The following is a 17,524-nucleotide window of genomic DNA, read 5'->3' on the forward strand; positions in this document are numbered from 1 at the left end:
AACCCTCACTCTCATGGCATCTCCTTCTTTTGAGGGCCCTTGTGAATAGCGAGAGTGACAGCCATACCTATCACTCTCAGGCTCTAGAAGCGCGTTTGCATGTGCTACTACATGCCCTTCGAAACTTAACATGTACACACAGTGCTGGGTAGTTATTCAATAAATACCTTCTGGTTCACTGATGTGAAATACAGAACTGTGTTTTAATTAGCATTGAAATACATTTCTAGGCCCAAGATGGAGCCACTCCTGCCCAGGTGCTACATCAGCAAATGGAACTTTAGCTAACTTTTGAGTCCCTGTACATGTTCCACTTGACCAGAAATGCAGTATATCCAGTTAGCCAATCCCCCAATGCCAGGCCAACTCTGGGCCTTCTCACCATAAACAAGGTTGATTGTGTAACCCTGCCGATCAGATATTTTCCATTTTTCTCTTCCTTGTTATTCTTTATCCTATAAAATCTCCCTGCCTTCCACCCTATTTTGCAGTTCTCCAAAAGGAGACTGCTTCATGAAGTATTACAGTTTGTTTGTATCAGCTAAATAGTTTCCTTTGTTTTTTAACATTAGGCATGCATATAGCTTTTAACATTTGGGGAAAATGAAATTTCTAAAAATGTTCCTTTTCTTTTATCCTACCAAAAATCCCTTGAATTAATTTTGGGACTAACTTTGGCATAAATAAAAGCCACCCATAAATTAAACTTTAAAAGTTCTTTTCCCCTTGGACCATAAAAACTAATTTTTTTCTATTTTGGGAACAAACATGAAAATTAATCACACCTAAAGGTGGGACACTACTTTCACAAAACATTGGATCTGAGATGGGAAACAGTTGTTAAAAAGAAATAACAGGGGGCGCCTGGGTGGCTCAGTTGGTTAAGCGACTGCCTTCGGCTCAGGTCATGATCCTGGAGTCCCGGGATCAAGTCCCACATCGGGCTCCCTGCTCAGCAGGGAGTCTGCTTCTCTCTCTGACCCTACCCCCTCTTGGGCTCTCTCTCTCTCTCTCTCAATTAAATAAAATAAAATCTTAAAAAAGAAAAATAAATAACAGGTCCAAAATGGAGTCACTTGTGCAAGCCCCACATCAGCAAACCAAGACTTACTATCTAACCAAATTGCAGTGACCTTTAACCAGTCAATTTGGAATTAACCCATCAGTACCAGTGAGGTCATCTGTGTCACAGACCCCCCCCCCAAAGGAAGGTGACCTTGCCTGAAACAATCCACTCTTTGTTACAAACTTCCTTCTTCAGCCCCCTTCTGCCTATAAAAGCCTTCCATTTTGTATGGCTTTTTCCAACTCCTTTCTATTTGCTACATGGGATGCTACCCAATTCATGAATTGTTGAATAAAGCCAATTTGATCTTTAAATTTACTTAGTTGCATTTTGTTTTTTAACAGTGTACTGTGACGTTAACAGCTGAGGATATGAAACATTTATCAAGAAACAATTAAATTCACATGACCAAAAGTACAGACAACAATTAACTTCAGGAACTATGACAATCTTTAGCAACTATGTAGCAATTTGTTTTGCAAATATTTTAATCATTTAATTGGAAAAATAACAACCCATATGTAACTGAGAAGGAAAAAATATAAGGAAAAAACGAAAGGACAAGAAAGGGAGGAAAGGAGGAAGAAAGAGGATTTATCTTAAAATATTTAATCAAAATTAAAAATAAAAATTCCTGATCTCTAAAATGGTTTACATTCCAAAAAAGGAAAAGAAATTCTTTGAATGCTGACATTACAAGAGGCACAGAATCAGCTATTAGATCTTAAAATAAGAATTATTTCTATGCCTATTGTCCACAAATCATGATTAAAAAGCAAACTTCAAATACTACTAAATTCATTTTCTTATTTACTACCTAATTCCATCAGAGCTAATTGAAGATACAATAACCACAGAACTTACAGACAGGAGGAACAAAGTGATCTGTTTTTGCTCATTTTTTTAACCACTTATAGACAAAAATTAGAAAAACTATGTAACTTTTCAAAACTAAAATAATGTAAGAACCCTCGCACTCTTTCCTTTAACTGTGAGGATAACTGATATGAATAAAAAACATTCTTTTTTTATTCTTTTCTTATGTTTGGCCCAATAGCTTCAGGAACTGAAATAATCTCTTCTAGGCTTCACTGAAGAGGGAGAGATATGTGCATAATTTCTATAGCATCAAAAGAAAGTTTCATTGAGGTAGGTACAGAGGATTTATCATCAGGAAGCATGTATATGCTTATCATGTATGCATGTGATGTTTTAAAAACCCTCTACAAACGTTTTTGAGTTACAAAATATATGACACATTCTAGCTTATTATCCTAGGTTCAGTTTACCATTATTTGGAGTTCTTATATTTGCACTTTTCCAAGAACCATGGTTAAGAATAAAAGGCATAGGAAACTGATCACTTCCTGTCTCCAATAATGTCATACCCGCCTATGCTTAACTGATTTACAAGCTCAGATACATGTTATTTTCAGGCAAGCTGTGAATTATATTAATTATATTAAATGACTCTGAAAGAGAAAAAGAAAAGCCACGGCTTAAACTGTTAATGAAAGAAGGCCTTGCTTGAAATTCATGTCAACTTTCCATTCTGCAAAGCAACTCATCCACATAAAAATAGTCAAAAAGGACTTCATTTAATTAGTGATATGTAGACTTTTGCATAGAAAAAGGTTACAAAGTAATGCAAAAAAGACTGGGTACAATAATTTTAAACAAATATTTAAAAAGTATAATTTTGCATAATGTTTAACATTCTCATGTTTATTGCTTTCTCCACACAGCAGAGAAATGAAGTGCATAATAATACATGCTGTGTCTTCATCTTTCAAACATAAAATCTCATGTGCTCAATTTTAATGTATTAAGAGATTACTTTGTCATTAAACAAAATAAAAAAACAAAAGAAAAACACCATTATGTAGCACTAGTCTAGGCATGAACAAAAATAATTTATGTACATCCCATTGCATACATTCATCTTGATTTGGGATCAAATGCAATCATAAGCTTGACAAAGAGTTTTTAAAAATCGTGGCTTTTCTCTTCCCAATGCTCTATCCCTGTCGCAGACCTCCAGAAATGCAACTTTTCCCAAAGGGTGACAAGAATAGATATTACACATTATCAGGACAAAATGAAGAGAGGAAGTATGTAAAAATAGTCCAAATGAAACAATAAATTAACCTAAACTTTTACAAACTGGAGAATTTTCAAGTTGGCACGAATCAAATAGCTTCTGTTGGGCACATGGTAGGCAACTGCTTTTAGGTGCACTCTCTATATAAATGGTTTACATAAAGAAGCACCGGATTTTGAGCCATGAAAAAAGTGCCTGGGGGCTTGCAGGCAGGGCAGAAATGGTTGTTAATCTGAGCACTGATGGAATAATTGCTTATACCAATGCATTGCTAAATGTCACCACTTGGCAGGCAAGTCTGTACAAAGAAAGCAAACTAAGATAAAACTAGGTCTTTCAACTTGAAAATTATTTTCAGCAATCCTTTTGGCCAGTAAAAACCTGTTGGTTTCAACAGAGTACTCTTCTCTGGCACTGTATTAAAATGTCTGCAGCCTAATGTAAGACTTCTGTCCCTTTCCTTTCTTAACCTAACCTCTACGCTCTTCTTTACTTGTGCAATGTTATATATTCAGAAGAAAACTTTACTAGCTCAGGCACTTATGAAACACGAATATTTTTTTCCATCTAGTTTAAAGAGAATCCAGTCAGGACTTTTTTTTTCCCCCTTCCCCAATACAGACATACTGATGCACTGCTGGATGATACAGTCCATATATCTTCCAGGAAACTTCTAAATGAATACAAGTGTGAAGTTTTCCAAAGCTGCTGCTGTCAGTTACCAAGCTGCCCTAAACAAACCAAGAGAAAAAAGATAATACCACATTTCCACTTGTGAGGTTTGTGTCTCAAATAGCTTTATTCCTTTGTGGATCTGTAGACATCTGTATGGCTACTTTCAGGGTGCAGAGGTTTTAAGCTGACTCAGAAACGAAGGACATTCGGTTACCACTGCAAAAAATTCAGTGAAAACTTAAAAAGCTCCCACTTCTGTCCCCCAGGGTCGGTAAGGTTTACTGTTTGTTCCACCGCTTGTCTGCTGCGGGCTGGACGTGGCCGACACGGTTAAGGGCGGGCTGATGGCTGTGGCGGCTGCCACGGCTGCAGCTGCGTTAGGGGGGAGCATGGGGAAGGCCCCCGCGAAGGACAGAGGGAAGCTGTGCGCCGCTGCAGTGGCTGCGGCCGCGGCCGCGTGGACAGTGGCGGAGAGGGACAAGAGAGAGGTGGACAGAGGCGGCACGCAGGGGGCTGCGCTGCCCGTGGCCGGCATCCGAAGGGCGGAGTCGGCGTGGGCGAACGTGGCCGTGAGGAGGGCGGAGCCATGGGCAGGAGGCACTTCCGAAGCGGTGGAGAGGCGACAAGGCGTGGACTCGGACGTGTGGAGTCCGTTGGGCTGGAGCAGGGCCGCGGGGAGGTGGTGGAAGGCTGCCGCCCAGTGGTGCGGGTGCAGGGGGTGGTGGTGGTGGGCCAGAGAGGACGTCATGGCCGCCGCCTCCCGCTGCGAGGCACATGTGCTGAGATGAGAGACCAGTCGCACCCGCAGGGGGTCGGAGGAGTCCAGGCCCTCCACGGAGCTCAGGTACCGGGCCACTTCCGTTAGGCACTCCCGGAAGCCAATGCTCATGAAGTCCATGGCCAGAGCGTGTGCGTCAAAGTAGCCTGAGAGGGGGTCAGAGCAAAGGGGGGACCGGGAGGGGGCAGCAAGAGAAAGCGGTACAGTGACTATGAGTAACCACTGACTGTGCTTCCCTCTGTGCTTACGAATAGTCAAGGAGAATGACCCTTTCTGAAAATGTTGCCAGTTATTTCTGGTTGTAGTTGCTACAGAAGAAAGTATACTTTGCATTCACATGTGTGACAACACTAGCAATGCTATATACTATAGTTCTTGCAACTAAATATCACAGTGGGGAAAAAAATTAAGAACATCCGTGTTTCAAATACTTCCATTAAAAAAAGCAAGGCGGGGGGGGGGGGTCTCTCCTTTTGTACTGTGGGATAGAGAAATTCCCTAAACTTTTTCACGGTCCTACAGAGTTTCAGTCCGTCTCTGTCACATGTGGTGGAGATTAAAGGGTTATTCTGAAACATCCGCACTCTTGGCATTTGTAACAGAGATATGAAATGCATTTTAGCAGCTTGAGGACTTTCTTTAAAAATGTGCTAGAATCTCTTAATAAATTCATAAATGCTTCTTGACTCACGGTGTTTTTTTTTTAGCAAATTACTTTGTATGAAAAAATTTGATGAAAACAAAAATTTTTTTTTTTTTTTAATTTGGGGGTTACTAATTTGGAGATCTTATTTTTCTATCAGGCAAATAAGGCTGCTTTACTGATATGAGATTACTATAACTCCTCGCTTTCCTGAAATTCAAAGATATATTTCCTTTACTGGTTAGCTTATATTTTCCTGGCATCCACCCAAGAAAAAACTGTGTGTTAATTTTTCAGTGTATGCATGCACCACGCCCCTCCCACACCTAAGGTTACAACCATAAAAATGGCTGGAGCTGAGTCACATTTATGAGAATCCCTTTTTATCCAAATATAGTACATTAGATAAAAAATAGTAATGTATCATTATTATCAGTGCCAATTTAGGGTAGAATAACAATCAGACATTTGGGGAAATGTCACCACTCTGAATGACCTCTAGTGTGTACAAATGTATCCTTTTCAGATTCTTTCTCATTTGCAACTTTTTTTTTTAGCAATTTTCAAATTAAAAGTTTATTCAGTTTTGGGAAATGGGTATACAGAAATGAAAAATATTACAAAGTTATTTTTCCCTAAGGCATTTAATGTATTATCTTTTTCATGTTTCTGCAGAGCCAAGTATTATCTGTTTCATTTATCACCTACTAAAAATTAAATTATCTTATTGTGTAATCAAAGCACTTTGGAAAATAGAAGTCACAATATTCAAACTCCCAAAGCTATTATAGCAACAGAAATATGGAAGTCTCAAAAAGATACTTGGGGCAAAAATATACACCATTAAAACAGTAACAATAACAGCACAAAGCTGATATAAGAGAATATCATGAAATGTGGAAAATCAGCAACAAAAATAGTTATAATCCCAGGACTTCAGCTTAGATAGCAACAAAATCCCTGGGATTAAGAGAGAAAGCTCTTCCTGAAGAAGACGCCTCCATAGAAAGAGTTCACATGAGAACCCTCAGGGTTCTTTGTCGGGCTTTTCAGGCTTCTAATTTTCACGAGAGAAGGATGGATGTAATCCAACAGAAGACAGAGTCCAGAAACACAGAGGGATCTAGAAATTTAGGTTACTCTACTAAATTCTCTTTAGAAGACGCTGCAGTACCAAGACAGACTATAAAGAATGGACCAACAGAACTGGAATCCCAGGGGCTTCCAAGAATTTTCATGAGTGGGCACAAAGTGATTGAAATTTGTGATTTGCCAGCTGTGTGTTGTTATATACGGCTGAGTTCTCTGTTGCATATTAAGGAATATAAATTGTGTAATTCCTATTCTATTGCTGAATGCAGAGGAAAATGACGATGAGCAGCTGTCCCCTAGGAATAATCTTGGGCCAATAATGAAGGCACATGGGTCCATATCACTTCCTCTGTGCCATCACTGCTGTATGGCTTTAAGTGAATAAACTCACAACAACCTTGTGAGGTAGACACTATCACTGTCCTCATTTTACAGATGAGGAAACTGGGGCTCGGACGGGGTTAGTAGTTTACCCAAGGTCACAGAGCTAACATATGGCCGAGCTAGGATTCGAAACCAGGCAACCCAACTGCAGTCTGTGTCCTTCACCACTACATTGTGAGGCCCCATAGAAGCTGTGAGTCTTGGATGATGTGAGCCCCCACTGCCAACCCCTCCTCTTCAAGGCCCATACTTCCTCCTGTGTGATGACCTCTCTGGTCACTTGGCCATCAGGCAACTTGTATGGAACTTGCTTGGAAATGTCTGTTCATAAACTATTCTGGGATGAATTTTAGGACTGTTCAGGTAGCCAAGAATAGCAACCAAGAATGGAACTTAGTTTTTATAATAAGACATAAGAACAGTATTCCTCTTTAGAAGTATAGCTTATGCCAAATATTTGAAACCCTGGTAAGAATTCTTAGCCTTGTGGTGAACAACACCAAGGGAGGCAGAGCAGTTAGACTGCTGTTCCTGCACCATCACCAACTCAATCAGTCTACTATCCTGAGGTGGCAGGTGCAGAATCAAAATCATGGGGCTGCAGGGGCTTTAGAGCTCAGAATGCTAGTGTAGGCCTCACAGTGCAGCGGAGCACTTCTGTCTTGGGTTAAAGGCAAGACAATGGCCAAGCTAGGCTGGATCACTGGTTTCTACGATTTCATCCAGTTCTCTTCTCTATTATGTAAGAGTTTTTGCATACTATGCTGAGGGTTACATTTTCATGATAAGAAATGACAATTCCGTACCCATTCAGGATGGTTTCTAGAGAAGGTGCAACTGAGGTTTAGTCAAACCATGGGGGCTTCTCTTTACGTGATCACCGCCCCTCCCTGCACACCTGATACAGGTAAAAGACAGTGAAGGCCAGGGATGATGATCCACAGGTCGTTGGCAGTATGGCCACACTGGAGTTAAATACTGAAGTACTTCCACAGCAATTGGTAAATGGCTATTTCCCTCCAATGCCTTGCCCCTGCTCTGATCTAGGGCAAACTGTGATACTATGTAATGAAACGCTAATGCTGAGCAGAGAAGCTGCCAGGGTGGAGGGCAGCACTTAGCCCTCGTGGTGGTAGTCTCTCCCTACCCAGTTGTCAAATACATTAAATAACAAAAGACTCTTGGTGAAGGTGAATAGCAAAGGCCTGCTTGAAGAGTGAAAAAGATACAAAAGGGCAAAATCAAGTCTGAGTAATGTGTGAGAAGAGGGATCATGAAATCTGAATGAATATTACAGCTTTCAGGATCACAAGTCTATTTTTAACGTGACAGGAGGGGTCCATCTCTGACCTCTGGATGATTCTTTCCTAAATCACTATCTAGTACAGAAGACATGTCTCCAGGGCCCTGGGCCCAGGGTTCCTCTTCCTGCTTGCTCTCTGCAGGAATGACTCTGCTCCTTTAATAGTTTTCAGTACAGAGATTCACTACCTATACTTCAAATGTTCTGTCTGGTCTAAACCCAAGATCAACCAAAATCTGAAAACAGTGAAGATAATTCTAAAGTCAATTCCTTTGGAATGGCTGCATTAGGTTGAGTCCTAGTCTTGATTTAATGGGGGGTATCGGGGGAAGAGAAAGAAGAAGAGAAAAAGATTGCCTTTAACCTCCTGTTTATGTTTAGATGTTTGTGTGTGTGTTTTGTCTTTCTGTACAGACTCCAGCATGTGCTCCTGAGGTCCCAAACAAATCTCTGACCAGGCTGCTGTGAATGAAGCTTTACTCCCACAGTATTATGAAAGCAAACACAAGCCCAGGGTCAAGTGCTTCTTTTGTTCCAGAAGTTCTTTCCCACGAGTTCAATCCTGCCATTAGCATTGATTTCCACAGCTTTAATCTGGGACCTCCTATCTCAGCTTGTTAAAGAACTGTTCAACTATGACTTTCCTATAATCTTAGGGGGAAAAATGCAAAGAGAGAGGTGGCAAGGGGGTAAAAATGAAGTCACCTACTTACCTTTACCCCCAGTTGCCTGAAGCATCTTCAGATGATCTACTGTCATTTGCAGTATTTCGGCTTTCTCTAACTTTGCAGATCCCTGTATAAACAAATAATAAAGTCTTAGAAGTTCTATGGAAACTGATTTGGAACATTTTACACTGGATTTTCAGTATTCCTTTTCATTAGAAAATTCCAAGTTTATTTTTTTTCACAGAAACATCTGAGTTCTTTGCAAACTTTACATGTAAACAATAATTACTGTGTCTCACCTAATGACAGATATTGGCCAATTTATCTTTTAAAGACTAAGAGGTATAACAAATAATTTTTTAATCATAAGAATAACTATACTCCTAAGATCACTCCACTAAAACAATTATAATTGCAAAAATCTCAAACCTTGCATCTAATCTCTACCCTCTATTTCATTAGGGAACATCTAATAGTCTTATATAATGCCGCAGTTCTAGATCAGTTGAATCCTACTCTGAAGGATAAAGAGACAGGATCTTAGCAAATTAGATTTTTCAAAAATAAAAAGTTCTAATAAGTCTTTAAGGCACACCCTGGTAAGCAGAAACAAAAAATAAAAAAGGGAAGACTTTTAAGGGTTTTTTTTTCCAAAAATTACCAGCAGGTGTCACTGTGAGTTCCAAGATCATAAACAAGAAAGCATAACTTACTACCTATCTAAAGCATCAGAAATGCTTAAAGATATTTGAACACTTTAAAATAGTTCTTAATAAAATATCTTGGAAATATATTTATATGTCCTACTTTTTAAAATAAGGCAACCTCTGGAAACCAACTGAAATACAGATGTGCCACCTTGAACTGCCTCAGAGGACTGTGGGTGGCTGCTAATTTCCTGGAAAAGCTAAATAATTAAATCAATATGTCTTTTTGAAAAGGAAACTGAAGTTTTTTTCAGGTTCCTATGCTCTACTTGTTTTGTGAAAATTATCAGCACCCTGTACATGGTGAGAGTGCCAGAGTTATTTAAACTGCTAGAAAGAACACTCTTCTAATCATACTGTGACAGGGCCAGCTCACTAAGATTGGTAGCCAAGCTTGGCAAATGGGAAAGCCTGTGTTTATGGTAACTAACTGCCAAACAACTGAGGTTTGCTTTTAAGGTTTGTTTTAAGTCGACATTTAAGAAAAAAACCCTAACAAACTAAGGGGGGAAAAAAATCAAACTGTTCTTCATAACTGCAGACATTTCAGTACTCAAAGTGAAAACGCCAATTACTGGTATTTTCATTTTCAGCCTATTGTCATTGAAAATGTTACTAATCAAAACTACAATTTCCATATTACATTTAGCTTACCAAAGGCAGTTTCAGCATATAGGTATCTTTTTTCTCTCAAAAATGTACAATCAAGAGCATATTACATCTTGTACTTCTGTCAATTTGCAGTATCTCCATGAAGATGTACAGTAGTTTTAGTGAAAGTGACAAATAACAAAATTGCAGTTTCTGGATAATTTCCAAGGGCTTTGTAGGGCTTGCTGTATGGTTGTGGTTCATGAAGTAAACAACAAAATAAACAAACAACTGCTGCCTTATACCCTATTTGAATTAAATTGAAAGTATTTTCAATAGCATACGATGCCATATTCTTTGAAAGATGTGCTTAGAAATCTGTGCTGTTAGCCACTGTGGCAAGAGATACAAAACTTTTCCAAAACAACAAAGGAAAATTTAAACATTTGGCTTCTTCCTTTTCTAAGTTTGCAAAATCTTTTTTTTTTTTTTTTTGGTAAAGGAATACCTTGAATTCTGAAAAAGGAAATTTATGGCTAGTTCTATTTTTACCAAACTTCCAAAAAGATGCCCCAAATGGAACACTGTTCTATTAATCCAGAGATTAAAAATGAAACCAAGTGATTTGGTAAAAAAATTTTATTGGTATTACCATAGGAAATAGAGCTAGAGATGTTACTTCCTGGACTTTGGTTATTTTTAAAATAAAAAGCACTTTTTTTAACCGTTTGACACAAAAATGAAATTTCACATGATATATTTTTTAAAAGAGTATGACATACAGCTCAGTTTTAAACAAAACCACTACTGGTCTTCATAGAAAGAACAGAGAAAGCATGAACACTGTTACCCTTAAGGGAAAAATAAGCTGAAGAATGGAAATGTTTTTCAACTTCATGATGGATTATGTTTTTAATAGTTTTGCCACAACAAAGCATTTTATTGAAATAGCTGCTCTGTGCCAGATCAGGGCACATACACCATTATTTTAATGAGCTTTAACAAGAACCCACATTCCCAGATGAGAGAATCAGATTTTTTTGAGCCTTTTGGTGGGGTGGTCAGGGGTAAGGGTAGCTTACTTGTTTTTCAAAAGCAGTTGGCACCAGTCGTCTCAACTCAGATAAACTGTTATTTATCCGATCTCGACGCCTTTTCTCTATTATCTATTCCAAAGGAAGCAAAACAGCAACAAAAGTTTATGAATACACAAATGCTAAATTTACTCTTAATGGAAGAATACAACTGTTACACATTAGGCTGGATTACATGAAATAAAAATAAAAAAAAATTCACATACCCCTCTCCTTTTCTTTCTTGCCATAATCTGAGATGTTGTTGTTGGGGAATTTGATCTAATCACAGAGCTAGTACTTTGCCTATGAAATAGGAACAGTATGTCAGGTGCTGCATTAACATAACAATGGTTTCTTCTGGGTACTTCATGGCATCCATTAAATATTGAGTGATTGCACAGTTCAGTTGCGTGTTTATTCTTAATTCTTACATTTAACATACTTTGTTTTCAGTCCTTATATCTATTTTCAGGTAAGAATCATGCCCTCCCCCCTTTTTAAACAAGTCATCCAGACACCAAATCCATTTGCAAAAACATCCCTAAACTTTTAAGTCTTGCAGTGAAAAACTTACGAGCGGTCAGAGTGAGAAGTCAGTTATTAGTACTTCCTAGTTCCACTCATAAAAATTTCTTAAAAATCAACTAATTTCTAAGAGCATCCCTCCTCCAACCTCCGGTCAGACACACTAAACAAAGCAAAGCTATTTTAAAATAAAGGCCATGTTTAGCACCACTATCAAACAGATAGACAGTCATCACATGTCAAACTGTTGTCCCTAGATGCAATCTTCAAAATAAACAGAAGTTATCTTACTATTTCAAAACTTCAATCAGTCATATCTCACAGCAGGGGAAAAAAAAGACACATGTAATGTTCTGTATACTGATCTTCCAAAAGAATGCCCCAAATTAAATATGCCACTGATAGGGAAATTAAAATGAGATCAACTACTAGGTAAATGTTTTACTTTGAAAATGAAACTGTAGGTATCTCCTAGTCTTCAGCCTAAGCTTAAACCTCTAGAAGCTGCAATCCATCTTGAGTTTACTAATGAAAAAATATTTTGTATTGAAAGTTCAATCAAATCATTATTTTGTCACTTACAGCTTTTGCCATCCTTTCTAGTTTGTACATGTTTCTCTTCATAATTCATGGATACTATGCTTCTTTATGTTCTCAAATTCTCCAGATTCCTGTTATTTGTTCTCTTTCATTTTAGGACTGTTGCACACACCAGGTTCTTATTACCTCACCTTCTCACTTCTGGATCTATTTCTGAATTAAGTGTCCCCCTCAGTCCCACCCCATCCCAACTGGTTTCGCCTTTCACATGACTTCTTCTGTTTTTCAGATCTCATTTTTTAAGAAGACGCACACTTTAATAATTAAAAAGATCCTTCGCAAGCAACGTTTCATGTAAATATCTCTGCTGTTGCCGATTTCACGCTTTGGTTTGTACTTATTAGAATAACGATGTGGAAAGAAAACCAGTTTTCCAAAGGTAGGAAGAATTTTGCTCTTTGAGTGACAGCTGCAGATAAATAATTAAGGAGCTTGTGGGGATGCCAATTAGAAGCAATTATCATTTGACCCGCCTTGGCATTAAAATGCCTCGGTAATCCCCCTCTGTCACTGGAAAGTAGAGGTCTGGCTTCTGTGATCACGACCCCGATCTTTTCCAGACTTAAGAACAAGCAGTCAAGAGAGATGATCTACGCCCGAAACGATCCTTAACGTCTGTCACTCACTCTCCCGTCAGGCCATTCACACATAGTCAACCTGGAAAGCTCAACCTACTTAGCCTTAAAATTGCAAATTGCTTTGATTTCTCCAAAAGGCAGATCATCTTTTTAGTCTCTTGAAAAATAAAAAATTGTATATCAATCTGTTTCTCTCTTCGCCTGGCCTATCCTGGAAGTGCTCCCGCAGTTTCAGTGGCGGGGGCGTCGCCCGTCGCCAGCGCCTGCCTGTCCGCGCGCCCAACGCTGACAGCCGGGGACCCTCCCTTGCCAACTCCTGCGCTGTGGTTCAGTCGCGTCCCCCTTCGTCTCCGCCCCACCCCTGGTGTGAAAACCTACATCCCCCGCCCCACCCCAACGCACGCTCCGTGAGCGCCCACCGCTCAGTTTCCCGGGGCAAAACTTTCCCCGCTCCGTTAGGACGTCGCGGAGAGGAGCCTCGGGACTTCCAAAGAGCCGCTCGCGCACAAAGCTCTCCGACGCCTAGGGCTCCCGGCAGTTCCCGTCGAGCCCGCGCTCACCCCGAGTAATTGTTCTCGCTCCCCACGTCGATGGTTTCGTCCATGTCGCTCTCGGAGGTCGTCTCCTCGCAAGGGCGCTTCATCGCGGCGAAGACGGCGCGGGGCACAGCCCAGCCCGAGCCACCAACGCGGAGCGGAGCGGAGCGCAGCGCCCAGGGGGCCCTGCCAGCCTCCTCCCTTCCTCCCTTCCTCCCTCCCTCTCTGGGTCCGGGAAGGCGCGGCTCCCGCGGCGGCGCGGTCGGCTCCTCGCGGCTCTTTCCCACGCCGCAGCCGGGATCGGCCGCAAGAACCGGCGCCGGCCACGCCCCTCCGCGCGGGCGGGGCCACCTCGCCCGCCTCCCGCGCGCAGGCCCCCGCCGCCCCGCCGGGTTCCGCCTCCTCCGGCGCGGCGTGGCCTGCGATTGGCTGAGGCGGAAGGGCGGGGCCGCGCTCGCCAATGCTCGCGGCGAGCCTCCTGCCGAGGCGTGGGAACGCTGCCGCTCACCTAGGGTCCGGGAGCTGCGCGCGGGCGGGAGAGGCAGCGGCGAGCGTGAGCGCGAGGTTGATAGCTCCAGCTAGGGCAGCACGCGGACGTGGGCGTGGGCGCGGGCGCGGCGGGGGAGGACCGTAGAGGGGCGGGCTCCCGACCTCGGGTTTCGGCTCTCCCTCGCACCCCCTCACAGTCTGGTGGTGAAGTTTCTGTCTTGTGTTTAAAGAATAACCCCAAGCGCGTGGCTGAGTGTGAGCGAGCGTGTAGTGACGTTGGGAGGCGCCGTGGCTTAACCGAACCGCCCCACTCGGCTGTCCCTTGTCTGGACCAAAACTGCTGACTGGCTGACCCTGAGGGTCACATTTGCCCTCTGGGGTTTTTGAAAACCTTAAATCAAAGTTGCTTTTCTCCCTGGCAACTCCCGAGGCTGCTTTCGTGGCCTCTGGGCTGTGGACAGATAAGGACGTGAGTTTCCCCGACCAGGTACTTAACCGCTGGCTGTCTGAGGGTCTGAGCCCGGCTACCATGTGACGTTCGATTTGCTCTAAATCAGTTATTTCCATTTGGCCACGGGGGCTGTGGATAGTAGACTCCGCTGAGTAGACCGTGAGCCGGAGTTGTGTCCGCTCTGGTGGCAGGAAAGACTAGACCAATGACGCAGGTATTTCAGGACACAATTTTAGTAGTTTTTCAAGTTCGAGTTTTTCGGGCTTGGATTATCCCGATGATGGCAATTCTCTACTCCCTTTGGTGTGTGCAGTCGTAGCGGTAGAGTTAATGAGAATTCCGAACGTGAAAAAATTCGCGCTTGGAAATTTGTTCTCTAAAGTACGAATTCGTGTCCAGTTTTTAGAGCGTTGGACAAGGTGGGTTGTAAAAACTACAGAAGTGCTTTCAAAACATGTTTTCTAGCGGCTCTTCGCGTGTGTTGCGGTACTTGAACAGGCTACACCAAGGTGCCTCAGCGAAGGTTGGAGCTGAGCAGACCGAGCGCGAGAGGCGATGTGAGCTCGCACGGTCCGGAGCCGCGGTACCGCGAGGCGGGCGGCGGGTTGGTCGCGGTCGAGCCGGAGACTCGTTGCTCCGGGACAGCTCCGTGCTTTCTTTAGTGGAGGAGAAAAGGCTTTGAGAAAGGGGCGTCTGTCATTCATCATAACCCTCCGCCACGGACGGATTCCTGATTTTCTAGGGATCTGCTTAGGGCGTCCCATTGACACTCCATTCTGTCCCCACACAAGACCCTCGCGGGGCGGGGAGGCGGAGAGGAAAGGATGCGTCGGGAAAGGACTGGGCCCGGGCGGGGGTTGGGCGGGGGAGAGCGGGAGGACTTGCAGCCAGCATGTTAAGCCCTCATTAAAACACAAAACCCCCTTCCCCACAAGCTCTCGTCTCTTTTGTGCGGTCCCCGCCGCGGTGCCTGCAATAACCGTGTGAACAGAAACCCAAAACGTTTCATCCTGACTTCTGAAACTTAACCTCGGGCAAAGCACACAGTCGGCGGGGGCCCGGCAAGCCCTGGTGGGCTGGACCAGGTCAGCTTAGGACGCCAGGGACGCGGGGGGGGGGGGGCAGTGACCCCCCCCCAACTCTGCTGCCTGCCTCAGGGTGGGTACCCAGCCCGCGAGGGCCTCTGCTCATCTGAGCGCGCTGAGCAGAGCTGAGCCGGTCGGCTTCCCACGCGCTCCGACCTCCCCCCGCGCCACCCGCTCGGGATCCCCGTAGCTCTGCAGTGCTGAGCCCGACGGGCGGGTAGCCCGCCCCACCTCCAAGGAGGATGTGCCAATGGCCAGTCGGCTCGGGCCACAGGTGAATGCGCTGCACCAGGCCTGGCGCAAATTCAACCTTCACAACTTTCAGTGAGGGATGCACGTTTTTCTGAAAGTGAATGCCTACAAGTGCAATTAACGTTTGCCACGCGAGCAAATGAACCCGCGCTTCCAAACGCCAGAGGCAAAATCTGAGATCGTAACTGAAAAAAATTAAGAGTTCATTCTCACTATATTAGTACATTTGATTACTATAATTGTGAAAAATTGCAGAGAGGGAAATGGTTTTCTTGCAAAAAACTAGCAACTGGTTATAATTTTTCCATATTTGTCTTTGAAGACTTAACTGCTGTAACTTGTTATAAAGAAAAATACAGCAGGGACGTTCGAAAAGCACACGCGGATTTAATGTCGCTTAAAATTTTTTTTTAAGCAAAGAGGGTCATATTTTAAAAAGTGTTTGGAACAGTGCCGGCACATGGTAAGCGCTATATAAGTCCTTTAAATAAACAAGAATGCATAGGGCAAAAGACCGCGGTGCCAAAACAAAAACCACTACCAAAAGAGTAATATGCTCACTTATCTGCAAAATACTTAATCGCAATTAGGCAGCATGGGATTTTTCAATTAGGTCTTTTATTCCCCTCAAGCATTCCATTTGACTATCCCCTGGTTAGGCGTCTTGTCTGGTCTATCTTCCACTGAAAGTAACTCTCGGGTCAGAGGAAGAAACAGGGAGGATCGCCCCGGTTTACGTAGAAACAGTTGTGGATTGTGGGTTGTCGGGGGAATAGAGGGGGATGGAGGGGTGGCCTATGTGGAGAGAAAGAAAAGAATGAGAGAGCGGTGGGATTTCAAGCCTCATCACCCCTCAGCGACATCCTTTTCAGTGAAAGTTGGTTGAAGGCTTACTAAGAGCCCGGGCAGAAGAAAAGATGTCCGCGCACGGAGCAAACTACGGCTCTTTCCTTTTCAAAGATTTGTACAATGAGATAATGAGACCGAAAGATATGAGAGACTTCCCTAGAAACGAAATGCCATTAAGAGAGAACGTTCAGGACGAGGATCTAAAGGGAATGGAGGAGGGGGTAATCTGCCGTCTTTCCGAAATTGGTCATCTCACCCATGTTTTGTGCTTATGTGATTTCGCTCACTTAAAGGCGTGGGAGTGAGATGTTGAATGCCAAGATCTGGAAACATCAGACTCAATGGCCTTGATCCCCTTCCCCAACTCTTCTACCCATTTAATTTTGCAGCTGTTTAAATTACAATTTTTGTACCTGTGTTTCTAAGTATGGCGATCTTGACCTAGTTTTATATTGTCCCACAAAATTTGGGTTTTCTTGCACAAATTAATGAAGTGCTTACTTTGCTGTAATTCTGACATTCTCCTTGCACCATTTAGGGAAGGAAACTAGGATTTAAAAAAAAAATTCTTGGTCTGCTTTTTTTCTTCATTAGAGCTCTCTAATGTTTCAAGATCAATTGTCATACACTTTGCTATTTGTAACTTCTCTGAATCCTTTGAGATGCTCCTTACAATTACTTAAAAAGTATCTGCCATTCTAATGTTTGGCTTCTCTTAGAAAATCACCAAGGCACGACACCAATTTAAAAAAATGTTTTAACTTGGTTCTCAGTGAAATTATAGGCAGCCCTGTTATGTAAAGACTATGTTAGTCTGAGAAGCCTGTGTGCACATAGTTCAAATTGAGAAGTCCAGTTTTGGGCCTATCTGAAATACATATTTTACTTATTTACGAGCTTTCTCTTGCAAAGGGAAGACAAACAGGTGGCTCTGAAAAGTGGTAGTCTATTTGCAATTGCTGGGGCAGGTGACAAGCACGTGCATCTGTGGGCAGTTTTGTTGGGCTTCCCTCCCTGACTGGAAGGCTATTGTGAGCTGGCAATGTTTTAAAGTGTGTGAAAAAGCTGCACCCTT

At 42.7% G+C, this 17,524-nt stretch overlaps 1 protein-coding gene across 1 annotated transcript; it reads right to left on the reverse strand.

Moving 5' to 3' along the window:
* Window positions 1–4,016: 4,016 nt before the first annotated feature.
* Window positions 4,017–13,586, reverse strand: HEY2 (hes related family bHLH transcription factor with YRPW motif 2). The gene is made up of 5 exons (XM_028117075.2): window positions 13,348–13,586; window positions 11,309–11,387; window positions 11,091–11,174; window positions 8,756–8,837; window positions 4,017–4,766 (listed from the first exon to the last, which is right to left on the reverse strand). The coding sequence occupies exons 1-5, from the start codon at window positions 13,428–13,430 to the stop codon at window positions 4,081–4,083; spliced, it is 1,014 nt and encodes a 337-aa protein (XP_027972876.1). The 5' UTR covers window positions 13,431–13,586; the 3' UTR covers window positions 4,017–4,080.
* Window positions 13,587–17,524: the final 3,938 nt, after the last annotated feature.

Source organism: Eumetopias jubatus, unplaced genomic scaffold (assembly GCF_037043125.1).
Source record: "Eumetopias jubatus isolate StellerSeaLion01/CBP00866 unplaced genomic scaffold, mEumJub1_p1.0 scaffold_6, whole genome shotgun sequence".
Lineage (NCBI taxonomy): Eukaryota > Metazoa > Chordata > Mammalia > Carnivora > Otariidae > Eumetopias > Eumetopias jubatus.

Coding starts and splice junctions, on each gene's coding strand:
- HEY2 (XM_028117075.2), bottom strand. CDS start 13,430: ATGAAGCGCCCTTGCGAGGAGACGACCTCCGAGAGCGACATGGACGAA. Junction 11,175..11,308: donor CAAGAAAGAAAAGGAGAGGG/GTATGTGAATTT, acceptor CCTTTGGAATAG/ATAATAGAGAAAAGGCGTCG. Junction 4,767..8,755: donor TCAGGCAACTGGGGGTAAAG/GTAAGTAGGTGA, acceptor ACCCCCTCTCAG/GCTACTTTGACGCACACGCT.